We start from the raw sequence: 23,926 nt of genomic DNA on the forward strand, positions 1-23,926 counted from the left end.
AGTCAAGATCAAGAAAAGATATTGTTTGCTATAACTGTGATGAGAAAGGACATTACAAGAACCAATGTAAGCAACCTAAGAAGAGCAAGAAAAAGGGAAAAGAAGTGGAGTCTATAGAGTCAAAAGATAATATCACAACTACAGTGTAGGATGGTGATTATTTGATTTTGTCTCCTTCTGATGATATTTTTTCTTGTGTGTGTCAGGATCTTGAGTGGGTGATTGACATAGGTGCTTCTTATCATGCTACACCACGGAGGGAGTTTTTTGCTACATACAGGTCTGAAAATTTTGGTGTTGTCAAGATGGGCAACTATGGCATAGCAGACATTATAAGCATGGGTGATATCCATTTAAAGACCAACCTTAGCTACAAGTTGGTGCTTAAGGATGTGAGGCATGTGGTTGACTTGAGGCTGAATTTAATTTCAGTTGGAAGGCTAGACGATGAAGACTATGATAGCATATTTCATAGAGGGCAATGGAAGCTCAGTAATAGTTCTCTTGTTATAGCTAATGAAAAGAAATATCATACTTTGTACAGGTTGCAGGCTAAAGCTTATGGTGAGTAGTTAAATGCTATAGAAAAAGACTTCATGGAGTTATGGCATAGGCGACTAGGACACATGAGCGAGAAGGGACTGCAAGCTCTTTCCAAGAGAGAGGTATTGTCAGACCTCAGATGTATACATCTGAACCATTGTATTGATTGTTTAGTAGGTAAACAACATAGATTTTCATTTGCTAGTCCTGCTTTGTCTAGAAAAATACATGTTTTAGATCGTGTTTATACATATATATGTGGTCCTTTGAGGACAAAAACTCCTGGTGGATCTGTTGATGTTCTTGGTATAAGTTGTGCACTTTATTTTGTCATTTTTATAGATGATTTTTCCATGAAAGCTTGGGCCTATGCTTTGAAGATCAAAGATCAGGTTATTAATGTCTTCAAAGAGTTTCATGTTAGGGTTGAAAGGGAGACAGAAAGACAATTGAAATGCATAAGATCAGATAATGGTGGTGAGTATACAGGATTATTTAATGATTATTGTAGGTCACATGGGATCCAACATGAGATGACAGTTCCTGGTACACCTCAGCATAATGCAATTCAGAGAGGATAAACTGCACCATCATGAAAAAGATCATATGTATGCTTTCACAGGCCAAGCTACCCAAAAGGTTTTGGGATTAGGCTTTGAGGACTGTAGTTGATGTGATTAACTTATCACCATGTACAGCCCTAGATGGTGATGTTGCAGAGCATGTATGGTCAGGGAAAGATGTTTCCTATAGGCATTTGAGAGTGTTTGATTGTCATGCATTTACACATATTCCAGACAATGAGAGGTCCAAGTTGGATGGTAAGTCTAAAGAATGTATTTTTCTTGGCTACTCACATGATCATTTTTAATACAGGCTTTGGGATCCAGAAAAGAAGAAGGTGTTTAGAAGTAGAGATGTAGTCTTCTTTGAGGATCAAACTTTTAAAGATTTACAGAAGAAGGCACTAGCCAATACTTCTACAGAAGAATTAGCAGATTGTGACCTAATTACTCCTCCAGTATATTAGGGTGATGGGGGAGATGTGCAGGAAGATAGTGTAGAGCCTGATGTTGATCTACCTATAGGACATGTTGAGCAAGAAGAAGTTGGAGAGCAACTTCCCGTAGAATCTCAGTTGAGAAGATCTTCAAGACAACATCAACCTTCCAGAAGGTACTCTACAGATGAGTATGTTATGCTTACTGATGTAGGTGAACCAGAGAGTTACCAGAAAGCAGTTAAAAGTGAGCAGAAAGAAAAGTAGTTGTAGCTTCAGAAAATTCACACAGATGACAACGATACAGACATGTTGACAAAGACCTTACCAAAAGAAAGACAGGAGATATGCCGACAGTTGGTCGGTATGGCTTCACATTGAGGAGTAATGAGACAGCCTCCCTTATGGGCTGAAGGGGGAGGTTGTTGGGCTGGCAACCCATAGATTCAGTCCATAGTGGGCTTGAATAGCCCACAGCCCACCTCCTCTCTTAACCTAACCCTAATTTATATTAAGGGGGTGTGGTGGTTACAAAAATAGGCATAAATAGGGCAGCAAGGAAGCAGTTTTTTGTAGCCATGGGATTCCAAAGAAAAGAAGGAGAACAAGGCAAAAAAGGAAGAGAAAGAAAGGGAAGAAAATAAAGACAATGCAGAGAGACTATTCTCAATCATCTAGTAGCGTTCTTATCTCAGGTTAGATCAAATCTACAGTAAACTCTTGCTGTGATTACTTAGAGAGGTTTTAGATATTGTGGACAGTGACGTGATCCTTGTATCCCAGTTATTATCTTGTGATTGTTGCTATTGTTTAGGGTAAGAGATTGAGATTTGTATATTCATTATTCTCCTAGTGGATTATCTCTAGTTTGCCCGGTGGTTTTTACCCTTCATATTGGAGGGGTTTTCCATGTATATCTTGGTATTTTATTTGATCGTGATTTCATTTAATTCCGCTAAATATCATGAACTACTAGTATTTATTCATATATAAATGTTATTTCTCTTTATATTTCTATATCTGTCCCAGAGCGTCTCTTTCGATCATGAAGATTGTCAACAGGACTCTGATTAGCATTATTGATTTTTTGTCCTGAGAATCTTCCCCCCGATTACAAGATCAGCAAACTTGGTGGGAGATAGGATTGAGAAATGCTATTGCCTATGTATGGTGACGGGTGTCATGCCAGAGTCTTTCCGGGTGAGCTCAGGCTAAATCAGGAGAAGAGAGTGAGCCCGAAAAGGAGTGGATGCACATTAGATCAGAGCAAGGCGCAATGGCACAGATACCTACTAGGATGAGGCATAGCGGGAATTTAACCCACATCTCGTTGAGCTGCTCCAGCAAAGCCCAATTTGTAGGACTGGGGATAAGACTCGCAGACCTTTTGAGAGAACGCAATAGGCTAACTTGAGTAAGTACCAGCCAGGCAAAAGGCTTAATCTGAAAGTGCAAGGGTTGGATTCATCACGCTCTTATCATCAGAATAGCTGTTCCAATCCGAAGGATCTTTATCAACTACATCCACATAAACAAGAGTCTACTAATCCAATATTTCTTGTCATAGAGTCTATCTCAATATTTCTTCTTGTCCTTCAGCGACAATTGTGCCAGATCCCGTAACTTCAAATAGAAAGCAACATTCATTCTAAAAGGCATATGGAGCGCTCCCATCCCACTCCGTACAAAGTTCAGTACTCTTCGGTCCCACTCTGTAAAGAGTTCAGTACTGTTCGGCCTCTATTTAGTTTGGTCGGACTTCAAAACCAAGGGCTCAACAAATTTGTGACCCTACGTATAGGAAACTCATCCAGAAGAACTGGAAATATTGAAGCTGTTCTATCAGTTGAATCTTTGGATGCTTCATCAAAAGAAGACAACTTTCTAGGAGAGATTGAAGTTGATCTCTTGTTACAATATTCATCAGAATAATGATCCCAGTTCCAGGAGAGAGGTGAAATTTGTGTGGAAGAGGATGATGAGTCGACGAAGATAGATTCGGTAATTATCATTATTATAAAAGTATATATTAGTTTCAAAGAAAAAAATTTGTACAGCTTTATAAAAAGATTTCTTTTTTCTTGATGCATGGACTAATCTTCTCCAGAACTGAGTTAGTTTAATACGGGAAGTGACAAGGTGGTTCGATGTCATCGGACTCGTCTCATTTGGACTCGTGTCCTTGGGGTTCGATCAAGATGATCCGATAAAGTTTACTTGAGACAACTTGGTTCGCGCTTTTGCTAATACTAATGTGTTAAGTCATACTTTGGTTGTCCGAAGTAAAAGCTGATTAAAACCCAACTTGGTTGCCAAACTTTACTAAGTTAATCTGATCCTTATAAGATTGTATCAGGGCACTCTTGATAATACACTAAGTTAATAAATTGGTTAGATATATATATATATATATATATATATATATATATATATATATATATATATATATATTCTGAGTTTAAATTAGATGAACTTATGAAACTTCTTTTTATAGTGGGTTTCTTGAGCTATTATCTTTGAATGGTATGTTGCTTGTGGGAATATGGTATGTTGATCTTGGGCATAAGTATTGTTGATTTGTATTGAGTCCGAGATGGTGTAATGCTTTAACACATGACGTGTCTCAAATGGTGGGTATGGATGGTTAATGAGATGAGATGGAGCCATTGAGTACCAACGTGCCTACCACATAGTACCATGGTATTAATCGTTTGACACTAACGTATCGATCATGTGGCATCGGGGTGTCAATCGCTAGCACCGAGGAGTTGATCGTTTAGTGCCAAAGAATCGACTGTTTGATGTCGAGGAGTCGACCACCTAGTGTCAAGGTGTCGATTGTTTGGTGTCGATGTGTCGATCGCATGACATCGATGTGTCAACCATGTGCACCAAAGTGTTGGCCATGTGGTGTCGGAGAGTCGACCATGTAACATCAAGACATCGTCCTTATCATTTTTCCCAAAACGAGTATTTAACAAGAAAAGAGTCATAATATACTCAATCAAACACACCTTGATTAATTGAATAAGTTCATCTCCACAAAATTAAATTAAATTAAAATTATAAAAATTTATTACAGAATAAATAAATAATTATTTATGTCATATAATTTTATAAAAGAAGTGAAAATATTTTTAGTAAAATGGATTACAAAGACTAATGAAGTAACTATTTATGTTGTATTTTCATTTGGTATTTTCCACTTGAAATGAGTCGGATAAATTTTTAGTACGTGAAAAATTAAATGTACTGCACTTTGTTATAGAACCAAATGGGTGTGCCTAAACAAAAACTCATTATGTGGGTTTCCAAATTGTCCAAAAGATTAATTATGATAAATTATATTATGTGAAATTATAGCTTTCCATATCCACTTGCTATTCTTCGTTAGAAAGCGCTACTATTGTCTACTTGAGAAGATTAAGAGAAGTGAATTTGTCTATTTGGCGACATTACGAGGTGTTGATTGACAGTGTCATGTGCTTGGACAACCGTCCATCTTAGCACATCCAAGAAACATAATGCTGTACCGAACTGAGCTAGACATGATTTGCCTCAAGTATGCCAGAAAGACGGATGACATGATTAATAAATATATTCTATTGGTTCTAGCTGTTCCAAGGCAGAGAAAATTAAATCGATGAATCTTCTAGTTTGATTTTGGGAACGTAATTCCATAGGTCGATAAAGTCTATTTGTTCGTCGTTGCATAAAGTTCAGTTTCATGTGACGTTTCTTTGGTCATATTTGTCAAATGAACCGTCTTTACTACGTATGTATGAGTTTTCAATTTGTGTTCTGCATAATCGATAATGAGCTTCTTCTGTCTTTGTTACACATTCCTTCCACACACTTGGGTTGTGTGTTGCATTTTTATATTTTGCAGAATCTTAGAAATGGCGCCATTTATATCCTCCATTTACTTTTACTAGTCCATGCTATTAGATGTGATCACACTCTCTCTAATCACATAAGTTAATAGTCCTCGGTTGGTGTCATACTAAACTAACAACTTCATGTTTCGTTATAAGAAAAGAACATAGCTATTACATGTTGTATTATGGGAAATTATTTATTTATACAATGTTCTCGATCATTTGAATTGTCTTTTCGGAGTAAAATGTTCAAAAGTGGACAGTTCTTGTAACATTAGTCTCACGAGGACAAGATTAAGATTGATTTATAAATATATGATGAGTATATTATTATTAATTTTAGTTTATATATTTTGATCAATCATTTAAATCAAACGAAGTCGATAGATCAATTAACTCGTATAGGTCGATTAATGTCACGGGAGCCGGAACCAATTGCTCCACGATTCTTCCACTTTGAAAGAGTACATCACGTCCAGAAAGCACACTTTTAGGTGTCTATGCAACGAATAAAAATCCCTTTTTCTTTTAAAGACCACCAGAGATGTAATGAAAACACTTTTAATGTTAGAGCGAAATCCTGCCTTTCGATGTGAGATACCAAATGGAAAACAGGGTCCATTTTGCACTGGGAACTCTTCTCTCCCCTTATAGAAATAGGGTTATTTCTATAGAAAATATCAATAGATAATCTCCATTTTATTCTCATTATTTAATAATACTTCTAATTTTAAAAATACTTAAATTATTCATTAATTTTTTTTATCTATTATAATCTTTTGGGGTTTTCGGCTAGTTATATTATTTTGATTATCATAATAAAAATTATTATAAGATCTACTTGAAAACATGATAAATGATCTATTCTGACCTCAATCAAAATTAGTTATAAGTCTATAAATATAATATTATAATTATCTATGAGTAATGACAACTAAAGACACACAATATCACTTATAATATTTTTAGCATATTAATAACATATTATTAAAAAAATAATCATAAACAAGAGTTGAAAACTAATATAAATAAATAAAAAAAATTGATGAGGAGTATTTTAGATATTTTTTAAATCAGAGTATTGTTTGAGGAAAAAATAGAAGAAGGGTATCTATGAAAAATATTTAAAATATGAATATTTTTCTAGAAAAAATCGCCTAAGAAAGTACGAGTGACATTGACGACATGGACACCTAAAAATGTTTTCGCTCCCACGTTCTTCGGATGCTAGCCAGACAGACACCTCATTGGTACGCGTCGTGACTGGTGATTTCACACTATTCGTGCGAACTGCCTCGTCACACGAATCATGCAGCTTCGTAAAATTGACGTCGCACAGCATGTCAACGGGTTGGGATTTTGCAAGTCAATAAAATTATTTCCATTCAATCTTGCGCGGATCTCAATTGATTACTCCAGAAAAGGAGAATCTAACTCGAATCTTTACCTGATTTGTTATTGGAGAAGAGGAAGGGGACCATGAGTGTCTTTAATCACAAGGCAAGTGTGCCACTGTGGGCGAAGCTCCAATTCCAGTAGGGCCACGTGACTAGCACATGCACAGCAGGGAGACACGGGAGGGGAGGGGGTTTGCCGTCATAGTGGAATACGGGTGAGTGGTAAGGGAAACCGCCGGAAGGAAAAGTGGCATTTTTCTTCCTTTTTCTCCTCCGTCTCTTCTTAGAATCCGTCCTTTTATTTCCCTCTTTCATCCGACCTATTCGTTTGCCTGATCTCCGGAATGGCTTCCGCTGTGATCCGCCTTGTACGCCGGCCCGCCGCCGTAAGCTCCCTAACCCGATGAGATCCTCGATTCTTGCATTCCCCCTCTTTCATCTCTGCTCTCTATCTCTTTCGGTCTTTTTGCTGCAAGCGAATGATGGGTTTCTTTTTGTGTTTTCTTGACACAAAACCCCCCTCGAGATGTGCAATTCGACGTTTGCCTTGCTTTCTTCTTCGGCAGAGATGAAATCTTTTTCTTCTTTCGTTGTATAAAAGGCTGAATTGTATGGTGAAAATCCTGATGGGAAGACAATGGGTGGGGAGGAGATGGTGAGATGTAGATGGGTGGCATCCCCTTATCTGGTGTTATGATGCAGCTTAAATATCTTTTAGGGTTTTTCTTGAGTCAAATGTTTTTATACCTATAAAGTTTCTGAGTTCCGATTGCGAGTTATATGCTTCTATCATTTTTGTGCATAGTATCCCTGTCTACTAATCATCATTAGATGCACTTAATTTTCTTAGTTTGTATGTCCTGACAGGCTCTACTCATTGCAAGAAGTTGTAGACATGTCCGGCAATTAAGCCATCATATGCTTCCAGGTGATTTTTCTATATATCACAATTGCACTTCATCGTAACGGTCACCTCAATCTCACATCATATATTTTTTTCAGGTGGCTTGGTGTGCTCGAAGCCTGCGAGGTTAGGTCTTGGGAGGGACCTTTTTGGTTTTGTTGCTTGTGAATGTTGCGTGTTTGTGTTCTTTAATATCATACATAAGTGAAAATTGCAGGGAACTTACAATGCTGCTCCCAAGGGCCTCTCCTTATCAAATGTGGAGTAGGTCATTTGCTTCTGAGAATGGTATGCACTTGCAGATGCTTATTTTGCCTGCTTTTGCCGCATTAGAAACTATCTCCATTGTCCTGTGATTTGTTTGGAAATGAAGTTTGTTAATTGAAAAAAAGTCTCTTCAGGTGACTTGGTCGATGCTGTTGTTCCCTTCATGGGTGAATCTATTACTGATGGAACTTTAGCTACCTTCTTGAAAAGTATGTACTTTGCCCTTTTCTCCATGCGTATAAACATAGTTGTTGATGCTTATGCAGGCGTTCTGTTACATATATACATAAGTTGTAACCTCAAAGATCCCTGAAATAACCGAAAGTTTGATAAACAAGGTCGAAAAATCTATTTTTGGGGGGGTGGGTTTGTGATATCAAATTGCTCCTATCTGAAACACTTAGGGGAAAGTTCTCATAAATGCATGTAATGCGCTTGTCCTTTTACATTCCGAATATGCTAATTGTCTTATGGCCATGAAATCTGGCACAGAACCTGGTGATAGGGTTGAAGTTGATGAACCGATTGCCCAGATTGAGACTGATAAGGTACTAATGTTTGATTTTTATAGTGTAACTGGTTGCTCAGAACTGTTCTCATCATCGAATCTTTGTTTCAGGTGACTATTGATGTAAATAGTCCTGAAGCTGGGATTATCCAAAAGGTCAGAGGTCATCTTAATTTGGCTTCTGATAATTTTCTATATAGTTGATTCTTCCTTCTCGCAGTTCATACAAAATTCAGTGGTTTTTGCTGTTGACAGTTTGTAGCCAAGGAAGGTGATACTGTGACACCTGGAACTAAGGTTGCTGTGATATCCAAGTCTTATCCTAGCGACACACATGTTGCCCCATCAGATGATAAAGTGGTCAAAGATGCTCAACCACCATCACCTCCTACTGGTGCTTCCCAGCCAACTCCTCCAACAGAGAAGATTGACAAACAAGTGCTTAAGGAAGAAGGTTCTACCAAAGAAAAGCCTAAAGTACCCTCAGCTGCAACCCTCCCCAAAACCTCACCTTCAGAACCTCAGTTACCTCCCAAGGAAAGGGAAAGACGAGTAAGTCGCTTGGGTTTGCCTATCAGAATTATGTTGACTGCAGATTTCGTGTCCAATTAAGACAATGATAAATTATTCAATTGTTCTTGAAATACAGCTTCAGTCTTTTGAACTTCAATTCCTTTACAGGTTCCAATGCCTAGGCTTAGAAAAAGGGTGGCTACACGTTTGAAGGATTCTCAGAACACATTTGCAATGTTAACTACCTTCAATGAAGTTGACATGTAGGTGTTCCTGACACTAATTAGTTGTAGTCCTTAAGCATATGTTTATTTTGTGACTGCCAGACTTAGTGTCGCAACGAAGATGCTTTATTGTCCTGAGCACCATGAGTTTAAACTGTAGAAACAGCTTGTTTGCTTTGTTAGGGTAAGGCTATGGCAAATTGACTTGCTGTGTCCATGTTCTGGTTTAAGAATTTCATATTGTGTTTTGTACAGTTACAGCCTCTCAGTACATTTACATTTATAAGGATAAGAATTTTATTTATGTGCCTTTATATTAACATGCTGGAATAATGTGGCAATGCAACGCATATGACTTCTGCATTTGTTTACGTGTAACCCTTCATTATATAATATCCAGTTTGGTTTGATGGATGTTTTTTAACTCCTAGCTGAACTGTTGAAAAGTTGTTCACTTTTATAATTTTCAAACCAAAGTAACTAGTTAAGATAATTCAGACTATTAGCTGAATCCCCAGTTTGGTTCAGTTTTCTTGTTTAGTTACTTGGTTGACCTTTCCCAGACCCTACAGAAGCAAGGGTCTCATGTGCCCTTTAGCCTAAGTTTGTCTAACATTTTCCATCTATTAGTTCCACTTTGCAACTGTCAAATCAACAACTTGATGATTCTGTTTATTATACACATCCAATTGTATTCATGGTTGCTTTTCTGGTAAATATGCATAATCTAGTACCTTTAAGTCATGAACTCCATATTGTAGGACAAATCTGATGAAGCTTCGGTCTGAATATAAAGATGCCTTTGTAGAAAAGCATGGTGTGAAGTTGGGTCTCATGTCAGGTTTTGTTAAGGTATGTAATGGTGATAAGCAATAAAGAGATATTTTTGTTGATGACTTGCTTCTTTATATTTTGTGATTTTCATGTCTCAGGCTGCTGTTTCTGGACTCCAAAACCAGCCAATCATAAATGCAGTCATCGACGGGGATGATATTATATATAGAGACTATGTTGATATCAGTATAGCTGTTGGCACACCAAAGGTATGTTGATATCATGGAGTGTTCCATCAAGATTCAATAGTATGGTTGGGTTAATCAATTGTTAAATTTTTTCCAGGGCCTTGTGGTTCCAGTTATCAGGAATGCTGGTAGGTTGAATTTTGCGGGAATAGAGAAAGAGATCAATAACCTCGCAAAGAAGGCAAACAATGGGACAATATCAATTGATGAGATGGCTGGAGGCACATTTACGATTTCCAATGGAGGAGTCTATGGGAGTCTTTTGAGCACACCTATAATCAACCCCCCACAAGTAATTCACCTAATTTGCAAACAGAGTTGTCTGTTCCATGTCTTGTGGCTTAACCCTGATGTGTCTGCATCTTTTCTGCAGTCTGCCATCTTAGGCATGCACTCCATAGTGTCCCGTCCAATGGTGGTCGATGGTAACATTATTCCGAGGCCAATGATGTACGTTGCTCTGACTTATGATCATCGGCTGATCGATGGTAGAGAGGCTGTATTCTTCCTGCGACGCATCAAGGATGTGGTTGAAGATCCTCGCCGGCTGCTTCTCGACTTATAGGCACATTCAATACGGACAGCAGTATATCTTCTTTTTCTGTCACTGAATAATTTCCGCTTGAAACCAAAATTTTGATAGGCACAGCGTGTTTTGTCTTTTAATGCAAGTTCGGTGGCAGGTCTGTTCCTGACCAACGAAGTGCATGATGGCTTTCATAACTGTTGAAATTAAGTTGTATTATTTGAACTTGTCAATGAATTTGGATTCAGCAATCATGTCAAATAGTAAAGCAACTATTTTGAGCTGCATAACCGGAAGTACAAGTTTTTGTCTGATAAAATATACGGTGTGGAATTGAAATATCACTACCTAACCTATCTTCGTTCAGCACTGGAATATTCTAGGCCTTTCCAGTTAGTTCAATGATGTTATGATTTCGAGTATGTCTAAATTTTTGTTCTTCCTCTTGTTTGATTTCACTCTTTCCGTATTGGTAACAGCTTGAGATTAGTTCAATTGATGTTACGCTTTCAAATATGTCTAAATTGTGTTCTTCCACTTGTTTGATTTCACTCTTTCCGTGATAGATCTATATATGTTTGAGCCTCGATCAAGAGATTTGGCATCGCATTTTGGTAACAGAGCTTGAGATTAGTTCAATGATGTTGTGTATGTTTGAGCCTTCATCAAGAGATTTGACATCGCATTTCGGTAACAGCTTTAGATTTTTCTCTGGCCTCGGAGTGATGGGATGACTGATATTTGTTTCTTTTCTTTCTCTCATATTAGATTTTTCGGTAACAGCTTTAGCTTTAGATTTTGCTTTTCTTTCTCGCATTTCGGTAACATCGCATTTCTTTTCTTTCTCTCATGTTATCCGGTTATTTAATCCGGCCATCACCGGATAACAGCTTTAATCCGGTGACGTGTATCCCACTAATTCACCGGGTCCGGGTGCGTTGCAGGGCGTCGGGAACATACAACGATTGGACTTCACTGACGGTGGTGGCATCCGCACCCTCCTGCTGTAGAGTACCACTGCGATTCGTAGTGCGCCATCCACGATGGTATCAGCTCATCGTGCCATGTATTGTATCGAAGCGGTGGTTCGATGATCACCCCAACATTCATTTAATGAACGAGTGCAAGAAAGCAGGATGGCCGGATGAGATGATGTAGTACCGGACCGATCAGCAGCTGTCAGGCACACATCCACTTGGTTCGTGGCCGACAACGAATCAACGGTACCGCCACGACATGAAAACGTCCAACGATCCATTTAAAGGAGCATAGTACAAACCACACCATTCGAGGAATCAAATGTAACCACAGTTGACATTTGGCTTTTAGATATATGGATCTGGAACCAATCCTCTTATTTCATGTGAGAGAGGCGTTCGATCCTAACATCAATTAGAGGCTCCAGCAAGCAAACAAGGAAGTGGATTTAAGTCATCAGGAGGGAGGGAAGACATGGTATGTTTCAACTCACCATCAGGCTGATCACAACTAATGATAGAGAGAGATCACAGTTGAAATAGCAAGCACGACTAACTGATACACGAACGAAGATCCCAGAAATAAATTGGATCAACCGTCAAACACAAGGACATGGCCATTCGAATAACAAAGAAACTATGCTTTCCTTTCCCACCCTTGTCGTCCATATAAGCTGTTTTCCAAACAATTCTGTGCTGATCTTTTCTACGTTAACCATTTTTCACTCCAATTTTTTATGGTCAAACAAAGAGTAGGACATCCAAAGCGTATCATGGGTCTTGTGAACCACAGGGGGTATTGATTATTGATTTCTCATTTATTCACTGATGCCACCACATGACAAGGTCTGATGTAACTTGGATGATCCATCAAATGCGTGAAATCATTACTTTTTTTTTTTTAATTCTACAAGAACGTTTGAGTAAGTTATATCTCACCTTTATACATCATTCCTGTGTTCTTCTGCTTTTAGGATCTCTTTTCTGTCCTTTTGTCTTTTTCCTAGTTTCTCTTCCTTTGATCTCCTTTTCTTGGAATGACACTTTCTTGAACTCTTTGTACGGCACAAACTAGTTTCTGCATCAGAATCATTACAAGTAGGTTGGTTTCTCACCATCTTGGGAAGAGAAACCATGTTATTGACTCACTATCAGAATTCATCAGAATCTCAGGGCCAATAACATGGTTTTCCCATTCTTCCTTCACCCGCACATCATGACTTGGCGAGTCACCATCTTGATCAGAACATGTCTGTGAAAGATATGGACCAGCTTCATCCCATTCTTGAACCTACAGAGCAAAAACCATGATAATGTATACTTGCAAAGGTAGATGCATCAGGTAACAACTATGCGCCTAGGTGCTACCATAAATATCTAGAATGCTCTTAACCATCCTGAGGATAACAACTATGAGGCATACGGTAAAATAATTTATAACCTCGAGTGAAGAAACTCTTCGACTTCTGTGTCTCTAAGACCATCATCTTCATGTGTGCAGCAGTCTTCCTGATCTTGTTTGCTTGATGGCCATGAGATGGCAGTTTTATTGTTCTCCTGCTTGTGCCTTGAGCTAGAACCCATATGTGGTGAATTCGTGTGATGCTTCCCGCCCCTACTTTTGCGTCTGTGTTTCTCGGATCTATCCTCAAGCTTAGCTTCCAACTCCAATTCCTGCTTCCGAGCTCACCACATTTCAGTAACGTCAACAGTTCGATTTGCTGATGAAGAACAGAGGGCATCAATAAAATTAACAAAGATAAATGAAATAAATACATATTACATCAAAGAAAACCTTCAGGTATTTCTTTAAGAAATACCTGATATTAGATTGGCATATAAAAAATAGCACTTGCAGCTCCACTACATGATTTGCAAAGTGTTTGGTCATGGTTTCTCAGAATCATTATTACACTAGACACTAATTAACAATTTAGCTAAATGGACTTTATCAGTATGTTCATCGAAGAAGACATTTATTTTTCAATAATTTACAATATTCATGCTTGTTATCCTTGTGCTTTTGGTCTAGCAAGTAGTAACACCAGGAGAACAAGAGGGCAGATGAGACGGCTGTGATCTGACTCATAAACCTGGCTGATCTACCATCTCCCAATTTCAGTGGACATAATATCACAGAAAAAGCATTCAGCTCCCAACATCAAACACGCTAAAGCCCTTTTATGTATATACATATATCATTTGAGTCAGCTGCATATGTGTATATTGTTGGAAAAAATAGAAGACGAGAATAATTATCGAAGAAGCTTGATTGCATTCACATGTTTCTCTCCTATTTATAATGGTTAGGAGGGAGGATTTTCCTCAACAGAGTAGAGAGATTTCCTCGTATAGTTAGGAAAATCTTATCTGCTATCATGCCCCCGCAAGATGGTGCTCCTATCAAGGACACCAATCTTGGATCGATGTAACGTAAAAAGGTGGCGAGTGAGAGGCTTCGTGAGTGATTCGTGAGTGAGTCGGCTAACTGATCAGCCGAATAGACATGAGATACTCATAGTTGACGGCATACAACTTGATCTCGCACAAAATGGAAGTCGATAGCAATATGTTTCATGCGGGAGTGGAACATCGGATTAGCGCACAGATAGGTAGCTCCGACATTGTCACAATATATTGTAGGAGTGGAGTTGATGTTGAGTTCTTTGAGCAGATTTGTGACCCAATTGAGTTCTGCAATAGCAATGATGATGGCACGGTATTCAACTGCAGTTGTAGACCGTGCGACTGTCTTTTGCTTCTTAGAACTCCAACTGATTGGATTAGCGCCAAGGAAGACAATATACCCCGATGTGGATGTTCGATCATCAAAGTTGCCTGCCCAATCAGCATCAGTAAAGGCATGAAGCTGAAGTGGAGTGTTTACGAAGAAAGACACCATGATTGAGGGTCCCCTTAAGATATCATCGGATTCGTTTGACCGTAGACCAGTGCATAGTAGACGACCTCTACATAAACTATGATAATTTGTTGACTACAAATGAGATATCGGGACGGGTGAGAGCTAAGTATTGTAGGGAACCAACGACTTGTCGGTATTGAGTGGGTTCCGTAGCAGGACATCCATCAGATAATTTAAGAGAGCCACTAGCAGATAGAGGAGTTGTAACCACATTTGCGTCCTACATGTTTGTTTTGGATAATAAATCTTGAATGTACTTTCTTTGTGACAGAAAGAGACTGGAAGATGTGAATGTAGCCTCGACACCCAGAAAGTAGTTCAAGGGTCCTAGATTTTTTAGCAAGAATCGATCTGCCAACTGTTTGATGAACGCTTGGATTTCTACGAGGTTATTGCCTGTGACAATGATGTCATCCACATATACCAGAATATATATTGTGTCGCTATGGTGTTGTCTAAAAAATAACGAGGAATCAGATTTGGAGTTGAGAAAGCCAACTGAAGTCAGAAAAGAGCCAAGTTCAGTGTACCAAGCTCTTGGAGCCCGACGAAGTCCATAAATAGCTTTTCGAAGTTTGTAGACATGCCTTGGATACTGAGGATGAGTGAAACCAAGAGGTTGTTACATAAAAACATCTTTAGTTAGAGTCCCTTGTAAAAAGATATTATTAACATCCAATTGGCGTAATTGTCAACCCTTAGTGGTGGCCAGACTCAGGATAAGTCTGATTGTAGTGGGCTTAACAATGGGACTAAATGTCTCAATGAAATCAACTTCAGGTCTTTGATGAAACCCTTTGGCGACGAGGCGTGCCTTATATCGAGCAATAGAGCCATCGGGGTTCCACTTAACTCGAAAAACCTACTTACACCCGATGATGTTTTGTGTATGATGAAAGGGTACTAGATCCCATGTTGAGTTATGGAGGAGGGCATTATATTCCTCACATATGGCGGTACGCCAATGCAGATATTTTTGGGCTTGAGTGAAGGTGATGGGTTCAACGGTGGTGGATGAGGAATCCATGATAGCATGAAGATCAAAGACTTGATGCGGTTTGAAAATACCACTCTTAGAGCGTGTGGTCATAGGATGGTTGGAGACTACGGAACCGTGAGGTTGTGTTGTTGGAGGAAGCGATTGAGAGTCATTGACACAGGCCAGATAAAGTGGAGGTACATCAGGGTCACTTGGCCGAGGAGTTAAAGATAACGATTGTGATCCTGAACCAAGTACCCCAATAGTCGGAGAAGAAAGAAGTGGAGTAGGAATGGAGGAAATGGACAATTGCTGAACCGAAGGAGTAGAATAGTGTGGATCAGAACTGGACGATGTCATGGGAGGCTCGTCCGGTTGGATCGAAGGTATACTCCAATGAGGAATGGCTAATGAGGTGGTATGCATGGTAGGAGAGGTATGGTTTTGAAAAGGGAAGACAGATTCAACAAAAATAACGTGACGTGATATAAAAATTTTGTGAGTGTGGAGATTATAGCAGTGGAAAGCATTATGTTCAAGAGAGTAACCTATAAAAACGCAAGGATTAGATCGTGATGTTAACTTATGAGAGGCATAGGGACGCAACTATGGATAACATAGACAACCAAATACTCTAAGTTTATAAAGGTTTGGGGGTTTGTGAAATAGTGTGTCAAAGGGGGACTGGTATTGTAGGACTGGTGTAGGCATTCTATTAATAAGGTAGACAGCAGTTTGAAAGGCTGCCGTCCAAAAGTCTGAAGGCATGGAGGCCTGATGAAGAAGTGTGAGCCCAGTTTCTATTATATGCCGATGTTTGCGTTCGGCGGAGCCAACAAGTTGAGGAGTATACAGGGGAGACTTGAGGTGTTGGATACCACAAGCTGAGAGATATGACGCCAGGGCTTGATATTCACCGCCACCATCAGAGTAAACCGTTTTAATGGTAGACTGAAAGTGGTTTTCGACCAACTTTCGAAAAGTGGGAAAGATGGTCGAAACATCAGATTTATGGTGAAGAGGATATAACCATGTGTACTTAGTGAAGTGATATACAAAAATGACATAAAATCTGAATTTATCAAAAGACAGGATTGGAGCAGGGCCCAAAACATCTGTATAAATAATTTCAAATGGTTTAGAGGTGGAAATGAAGATGAGCCAAATTGACTTTTATTACTAAGACATGCATCACAATGCGGTATAGAACTATGTGATTTAAAAATAGGAAGAGAGAAACGAGAAAGTATTTTTTGCTGAATAAGGGATAAGGGATGACCAAGACGACGATGCCACACATCAACTAGAGCCGCAACGGAAGAATGAACAGTGGGCTGGATTATTTATGGAGCTAACGGCCATTCATAAATATTACCTCTATTTGGGCCCTGGACCAAGGATGCCCCCGTGCTCAAATCGTTAACAAAAAAGGAATCAGGAAAGAATTCAATTGTAGTATTGTTATTTTTGCAAAATTGAGAAACAGAAATGAGGTTGCGTTTAATATTAGGGGCACATAAAACATCATCGAGTGTAAATGTGGTAGTATCAGAAGTAAGCGTTGTGGAACCGATATAAGTTATAAGGCCTTTACCGTCACCGATGATGATATCTTCATCGCCACCATAGGGATTGTGGAGAGACAAATTATGAAGATCAGATGTGATATAATGGGAGGCTCCAGAGTCCACAATCCAGTTGGGCTGGCTAGTTGTCGGAGTAGTGAGGAGATTTGCTTGAGGCCAGTGTGATTGTGCAGGAAGGCGGGGTCGAGACCGACAAACTTTAGCGGAGTGTCCGATTTTATCACACAGTTGGCAGACGACCCGTTGTTGTTGACTTGAAGGGGCAGGATGCCAAGCGGGACGAGTATTGGAGTTACCACTTTGCGAGAAGTTATGATTAGGAGGATAAGGGGGGTGTTGCATGGGACCCATAGGATCAAGAATACCTTTGGTGATGTTCGAAGGGTACCGAGTGTTCTTCCTCTTAGACTTATAACTGACTTGAGTTATGATAGATGGTCCGGGCAGTTTGTCCGCACGCTTCAAATACATCTCATAGTCAGTCAACTTGTCATAGAGTTCTTCAAAGGAGACTGGCGAGTCGCGTGCCCGAATTGCAGCCGCCAATTCCTTGTAGTCGTCTCCAAGACCATTTAGGGTATGGATGATTATCTCCTCGTCACATAGGGAATGACCTATCAAAGCCAAGTCATCGATGATAACTTTGATATTTTGTAGATAATCAGTAATAGTTGTTTGGTCACCATCAACTTAGATAGAAGATTGAGCTTGCGAGTACGCGAATGATTCGCCAAGGTTGGTTGTAGTTTAGACCACGCATCGGCAGCAGTCACACATGCAGAAATCAATGGAGCGATGGATCCAGCAACTGAGGCTTGAATAGCTTGGAGGATGAGACGATCTTGACGCAACCACAATTTGTGAGCTGGATTAGGTACTGGACTAGGTTCTCCGGGAATGTTGAGCATGGCTGGCAGACAACTAAAGGAGCCGTCAACGTAGCCTAGCAAATCGTATCCAAATAAGAGATTAGAAAATTGAGCCCGCCAGGACGCATAGTTGCCACCCTTTGATAACTTGAAAGGGATTAGCGTGGTAGCATTGATGGAGACCTGTAGGAGAAGAACTGTGAGTCCCTGCAGAAATAGGAACTAGAATATCATAAGAAGATAACGAAGACATCGCAACCCCCTTTTTTTCTTTTTTCTTTTTTACTTTTTTTTTTTTTTACTGCAGGACTTCACGAAAGGTGGAGGAAATGGGGAAGGAAATGAGTGAGAAGAGTAGCTGCTGCTGCAGATCTCTGCAGCTACGATTGCGGCTGTGGCTGTGGCTACGGCTATGGTGGCTGCGGTTGCGATAGAGGGAAGCGAGATGCAGCGGCAGTGGCTGCGGCGGAAGCTGCAGCGATGCTCAAGGAAACTGCAGCGGGAGAAATCTGCGAGAAATATACAGCGATGCAGTGAATGCGGCGGAAGCTGCAGTAGATGAGGAAGCTGTAGTGATAAGGAAGCTGCAGCGATACTCAAGGAAATTGCAGCGGGAGAAATCTGTGAGAAATCTGCAGTGATGCAGCGGTTGCGGTTGCGACGAAAGCTGCAGCAGATGAGGAAGCTGTAGCGATGCTCAAGGAAACTGCATCGGGAGAAATCTGCAAGAAATCTGCAGCGATCTAGTTGAGGAGGAAGACACCACCGTTGAGGAGGCAGTGGGAGAAGGACAGGCCGCAATCTAGTTGTTGAAGGAGGGTGCATCCACTGTTCGCTTACGGAGAGGAAGCCGCAGCATCCACTGTTCTCCGTGGAAAAACGCTGCAGCAATGAAGATGCTGCCAACGCCGGGTGCGGTCACGGTGAGAGCAGCGACGGAGGGAGGGAGCGGCTGGAGTCGTGGCCGAGGAAGCTGGTCCACTTCTTAGAGAGCCTTCACGGCGAGAGCTCTGATACCATGTTGGAAAAGATAGAAGACAAGAATAATTATCGAAGAAGCTTGATTGCATTCATATGTCCCTCTTCTTAGGATTTCCCTCAACAGATTAAAGGATTTCCCTCAACAGAGTAGAGAGATTTCCTCATATAGTTAGGGAAATCTTATCTGCTATCATATATCACGTATGTGCAGACACATACATGAACTTTCATGTGTAAAAGAATATCACAATCAATGAGGCTCGCGCCAGCAAGGTCTGAGGGTCAATGTAACTTTGCTCTTGTAAACAAAGAGACTATTTCCATTGTCAAACTTTGGTTGTCTAGGTCGTAAAGAATCATGTATATACACATAATACATACTAGCTGCCAATTTATGCCTCATGAAAGATACATGCCTAAGTAAACTGCAAAAATAATTGCCCAAATTTAATTTCTGAAACTTCCATCATAAAATAACAATATCAAAAAATAAAACAACATCAAAACATGTAAAAACCCAACCAACATGTATTCTCTATTAAAAAAAATGATAAGACATCAAGAACTATATGATTCTCAAATCTTATCAATTTCGTTATTTTTATCGTAGGTAAATTACTTAAAACAAAAAGATAACACTTCCATATGCGGCATATTCTCTATAATCATGTTAGGGCTTTGAATACGATGAGAGAATTCACAAGCAGCAATGAATTGGTAAGATATGGTATCACTCGATTTGCTACTTCTTGACGGTATAGAGCGTGCATGATCAAAAACATAATATGAGAAACATGTTTACCTCGAAGAAATTGATGACAAACAAATGAGCAAAAGAAGCGAAAAATAAGAAGGTCGATGTTATCATTTTAATATCATCCTTTTGGAATCTTATAGTTTATATATTAACAGTGATTTAAAAAGCGATAGGCGCCAAGGTCCAAAAACGCTCGAGGCGCTAGGCGCTCGCCCAAGCGCTCGCCCGAGCGAAGCGAGGCGCTAAAATATAAAAATATATAATATAATTAATAAATATAATTATTTAAAATTTTAAATAAAAATATGTTATTAAATTAAGAAAATCTATTAATAGTATTGAAAATTAATCATTTCAAATAAACTTAATATTAACAGTATACTGTATACTGAGCCTGCTGATTGAGAAACGAGGAAGCAGCGACGAGCGGCGACATCGACAGCGATGAGCGGCGAGCAACAGCAGCGGGAAAGGGAGCGGGAGCGACGAGTAGCGGGAGGCGCGAGCAGCGACAGCGACAGCGGCGAGCAGCGGCAGCGGGAGCAGGAGCGACGAGCAGCGGGAGGCGCGAGCGGCGACAGAGGCAGCGTTTGCGAGCAGCGACAACGGTGAGCAGCGGCAGCGGGAGCAGGAGCGACGAGCAGCGGGAGGCGCGAGCGGCGACAGAGGCAGCGTTTGCGAGCAGCGACAACGGCGAGCAGCGGCAGCGGGAGCAGGAGCGGCGAGCAGCGGGAGGCGCGAGCGGCGACAGAGGCAACGTTTGCGAGCAGCGACAATGGCGAGCGGCGAGATCGGGATCGGGAGTGGCAGCGGCAGCGGGTTAGGGTTGGGTAAGAGTTATATCGGTTTAGTTGATTCGATTGAACCAACTAACCAACCGAACCAGGACCGAACCAGACCTAAAATCCTGGTTCGGTCGCCTTGGTTTACCCAGGCGCTCGCCCGAAGCGCCCAGCGCCTAGGCTCGGGCGAGCGCCCAGGCGGCGCTTGTTTGAAGCGCGCCGCCTGGGAGATTAGCGAGGCACTCGGGCCTCGCCTCGCCTCGCCCGAGCGCTTAGGCGCGCGCCCGAGCGCCTTTTTCAATCACTGTATATTAAAGGTAATGAGCTCTCTTGTTCGAGTCATTTGATTGACAGATAATGAAAAGAAATCTACAATGAAATATATTTATGAGGCAATGGATAAAACAAAGGAGACAATTCAAAAGTTTTTGATGGAACTGAAGAAAAATACAAGAAAATATTTACAATCATTAATGTAAGATGAAATTATAAACTTCATCATCCATTACATACAACACGATATTATTTAAACATAGAATTATTTTATGAGAACATTTCCATTGAGTTTGATGCAAAAGTTATAAATGAGTTATATCAGTGCATTGCAAGATTGATTCTAAACCTTGAGGTGCAAGTTAAGATCATATGTGAATCATTTTTATATAATAATACTAATGGTTTTTTTAAAATTATATTGACAGTTTAATCTAGGACAACTACATTCCCAAGTATTAATAAATTGATATAATTAATTATATATATTATTATTAATAATAAAGTAAATGTTACAAATGAATGATGAAATCTATTTGGAAATTCGACCCCAAACTTACAGCAATTAGTTATCATGCTTTGTGAGTGAAACTAAAGTGTCTTTGAGAATATAAAGATAATATAATATTTTTATTTTAATTAATCTATTCTTTTTTAAATAAATTTATTAATATATTTTTAAATTATATGATATGACAGATTCACACAAATAGAAGAAATCGATTAGAGCATCAATGATTACATAATTTTGTTCATATAAAGGATAATCAAGCATTGAAGGTTCGTCAAGATTTACGAAATAATATTGATTCAATCTCATTACAAGATATTGATGATTCAAATGAGTGGTTGGTAAAGAGAGAAATGGGTGCGAACTTGTAAGATACCGAAGATGAGCTTATATTTGAATATGACAACTTGACATAGGGAGATGTGATAAGAGCCTCAGGTATTAGAGAATTACAGATATATACAAGGTAGATAACGAAAGAAAAATGAGTGCAAAAGCTTCAAGCTTATCTCCCACCATTGTCGAAGAGGAGGATAGATAATGTTACTTGGAGGATAGATAATGTTACTTGGAGGATAGTTTTAAGTCTTTTAACATTTTTGTTCTTGGAGGATAGATAATGTTACTTGGTACTTTAGATATTTTAAATTTAATGTCATATTTTAATTTATATAATTATATCTATCAATTATATTATATATTTTTTATATTATAATATTTTAGAGCGTTTCGTTTTGCTTTAGTCGTTCTGGGACCTTGGTGCCTTTGATGCCTAGTAATTTTTAAATCTATGAAAAGAAACAATCATGTTTTAGCTTTATGGAACATTTTTGCCTATCAAGACAACCATCATTTCCCACAAAATAATAAGTAAATGTACATGCTCTTTGACATACAATAATACCACTAGCATTGTCATGTAATTGGGGTTAAATTTACAAGTTCTTCCCCTGCCTATTATCGCAGAACATCTCTCGTACATAAGGTAGGGGAAGACACAAAGAAGATTATAAACTAGAATTATAAAAAATAAAAAAATCAAGTACTCTGTAGGACAAAAGCATCAACCTAAGAGCAAAATCTAGAAACAACGACAATCCAGCAATGTAACTTTAGCTGTCGAACTCTTTTTTAGCAGCCAAACAGTCATCAACATACTAGTCATGTATACACATTTAAGGAGTCGAAATAATAAACATGTAAATCGATTTTACCTTAACGCAGATCTTGCGGTCGCTTTGGGGCGTCTTCAACTTCTTGACAGGCTTCTCGAAGATCTTCTTCGTGAGCAACGGAACCGCCATTTTGTCGTTCGCAATATCAGAAAAAAAATAGACGCTTTAGCACACTTAGACGAAAATCCAACAAATCACCATTACTAAAGCCCCCCAAAAAAATCGATTTTTCCACCATTCAAAGCACCAAAAGAAATAGAAAAAAAAATTTAATACTACATCTAGAGTCAAAGATCAGACGGAATTACCTCGGACGGGCTCGGAAGACGACCAGATAATTCGATGAAATACGCAGCAAGATCAATCAGACGAGATGTAGTATCAATACGACGAAAACACGCAATATTATGAGGGTCCAAACTCCGTAGACGATAGGAAGAGAACGATCGAGGGTTACCGCTGAGTTGTGCGTGGCGGCCGCCGTCGTCCCAGAATTCCGAACCCTAGCCGTGGTGTGCGCTTCAAAGATGCTTGGATGTCCGTAGCGTCCATCAGAGCTTGATCATCATCAGCATCATTTATCCCGCCATGTTGGTAAAGAATGCCCTTGTTTTGCTCGCTCTTGGATACTCGTAACAGCAATAACCTACATACTTAAGGTGGTCATATCTCCAAGACCATTTAGGTCAAGCAAGATTCTTCTTGTGACGAAACATTTAGTTCCTTTATTTTTTTTTTTTTTGTTACGTCACAGATCATGTGTTTTCTCTTCAAACCAAGTGTTTCTTTGATCTTCGTTAATCACTTAAAATATATCACCAAGAAATGCTTGTTGGAAGCACCTTATTTTGCATTGCATGGTATCTATCTCATGTGGTCAATTCATAGGATGTGAAAATGCTTTTCTCAGTGGACATCATCTTATGATCCTTGCTGCGTTATTCATCATGCTTTTTAGACATCATCCTTTTTTATCAGTAGACATTATGTGCTGATTATAAGTATACTGTGCCCATATCTTTTCTTCAATATATTATAAATATATTATCTTCCAATTGCAAAAATTATTTATATCAATTCTAAACAAAATCTTATTAATTTTTACCGTAAAAACCTTTCTCCCTAGAAGGGTTAAAGACATACACCAGACCCTTCCTATGTCTTTGCACTGGCAACAATCTCGTGCAATTTTGTGTAAAGTATTTGCCAGGTGAATATCAAATACTATATTAAGACAATCTATCAAGGAATTGATGCTAGTTTCTTGTGGAAACTTGGATCGTCTATCACGAAGAAACTCAGGTAGCATTTGCACAAGATTTCTAATGGTT

At 39.4% G+C, this 23,926-nt stretch overlaps 2 protein-coding genes across 7 annotated transcripts; one reads left to right on the forward strand and one right to left on the reverse strand.

Annotated features, from left to right (window-relative positions):
• The first annotated feature begins 7,011 nt into the window (after window positions 1-7,011).
• Window positions 7,012-11,036, forward strand: LOC135581332 (dihydrolipoyllysine-residue succinyltransferase component of 2-oxoglutarate dehydrogenase complex 2, mitochondrial-like). Its single transcript, XM_065187937.1, has 13 exons — window positions 7,012-7,204; window positions 7,686-7,746; window positions 7,821-7,848; window positions 7,940-8,010; window positions 8,124-8,198; window positions 8,482-8,537; window positions 8,609-8,653; window positions 8,753-9,049; window positions 9,179-9,273; window positions 9,996-10,086; window positions 10,167-10,277; window positions 10,354-10,548; window positions 10,630-11,036. Exons 1-13 carry the CDS (start codon window positions 7,163-7,165, stop codon window positions 10,819-10,821), a joined length of 1,359 nt encoding a protein of 452 aa, XP_065044009.1. The 5' UTR covers window positions 7,012-7,162; the 3' UTR covers window positions 10,822-11,036.
• A 1,520-nt stretch (window positions 11,037-12,556) lies between these two features.
• On the reverse strand, window positions 12,557-23,268 carry LOC135676591 (uncharacterized). 6 transcript variants are annotated; one of them, XR_010514342.1, is made up of 4 exons: window positions 23,053-23,268; window positions 22,635-22,697; window positions 13,201-13,480; window positions 12,557-13,050 (listed from the first exon to the last, which is right to left on the reverse strand). XR_010514342.1 is itself a non-coding variant. In XM_065187938.1 (3 exons), exons 1-3 carry the CDS (start codon window positions 22,722-22,724, stop codon window positions 12,963-12,965), a joined length of 411 nt encoding a protein of 136 aa, XP_065044010.1. In that variant the 5' UTR covers window positions 22,725-22,897; the 3' UTR covers window positions 12,557-12,962. The 6 variants fall into 6 exon arrangements, 2 of the variants coding, with proteins under 2 accessions (XP_065044010.1, XP_065044011.1); XR_010514343.1 differs by having other exon boundaries at window positions 13,201-13,433; window positions 23,053-23,266; XR_010514340.1 differs by having other exon boundaries at window positions 22,904-23,264.
• Between the last annotated feature and the right edge of the window lie 658 nt (window positions 23,269-23,926).

The sequence above is a fragment of the Musa acuminata genome, chromosome BXJ1-6 (genome assembly GCF_036884655.1).
Source record: "Musa acuminata AAA Group cultivar baxijiao chromosome BXJ1-6, Cavendish_Baxijiao_AAA, whole genome shotgun sequence".
In the NCBI taxonomy this organism is placed as follows: Eukaryota; Viridiplantae; Streptophyta; class Magnoliopsida; order Zingiberales; family Musaceae; genus Musa; species Musa acuminata.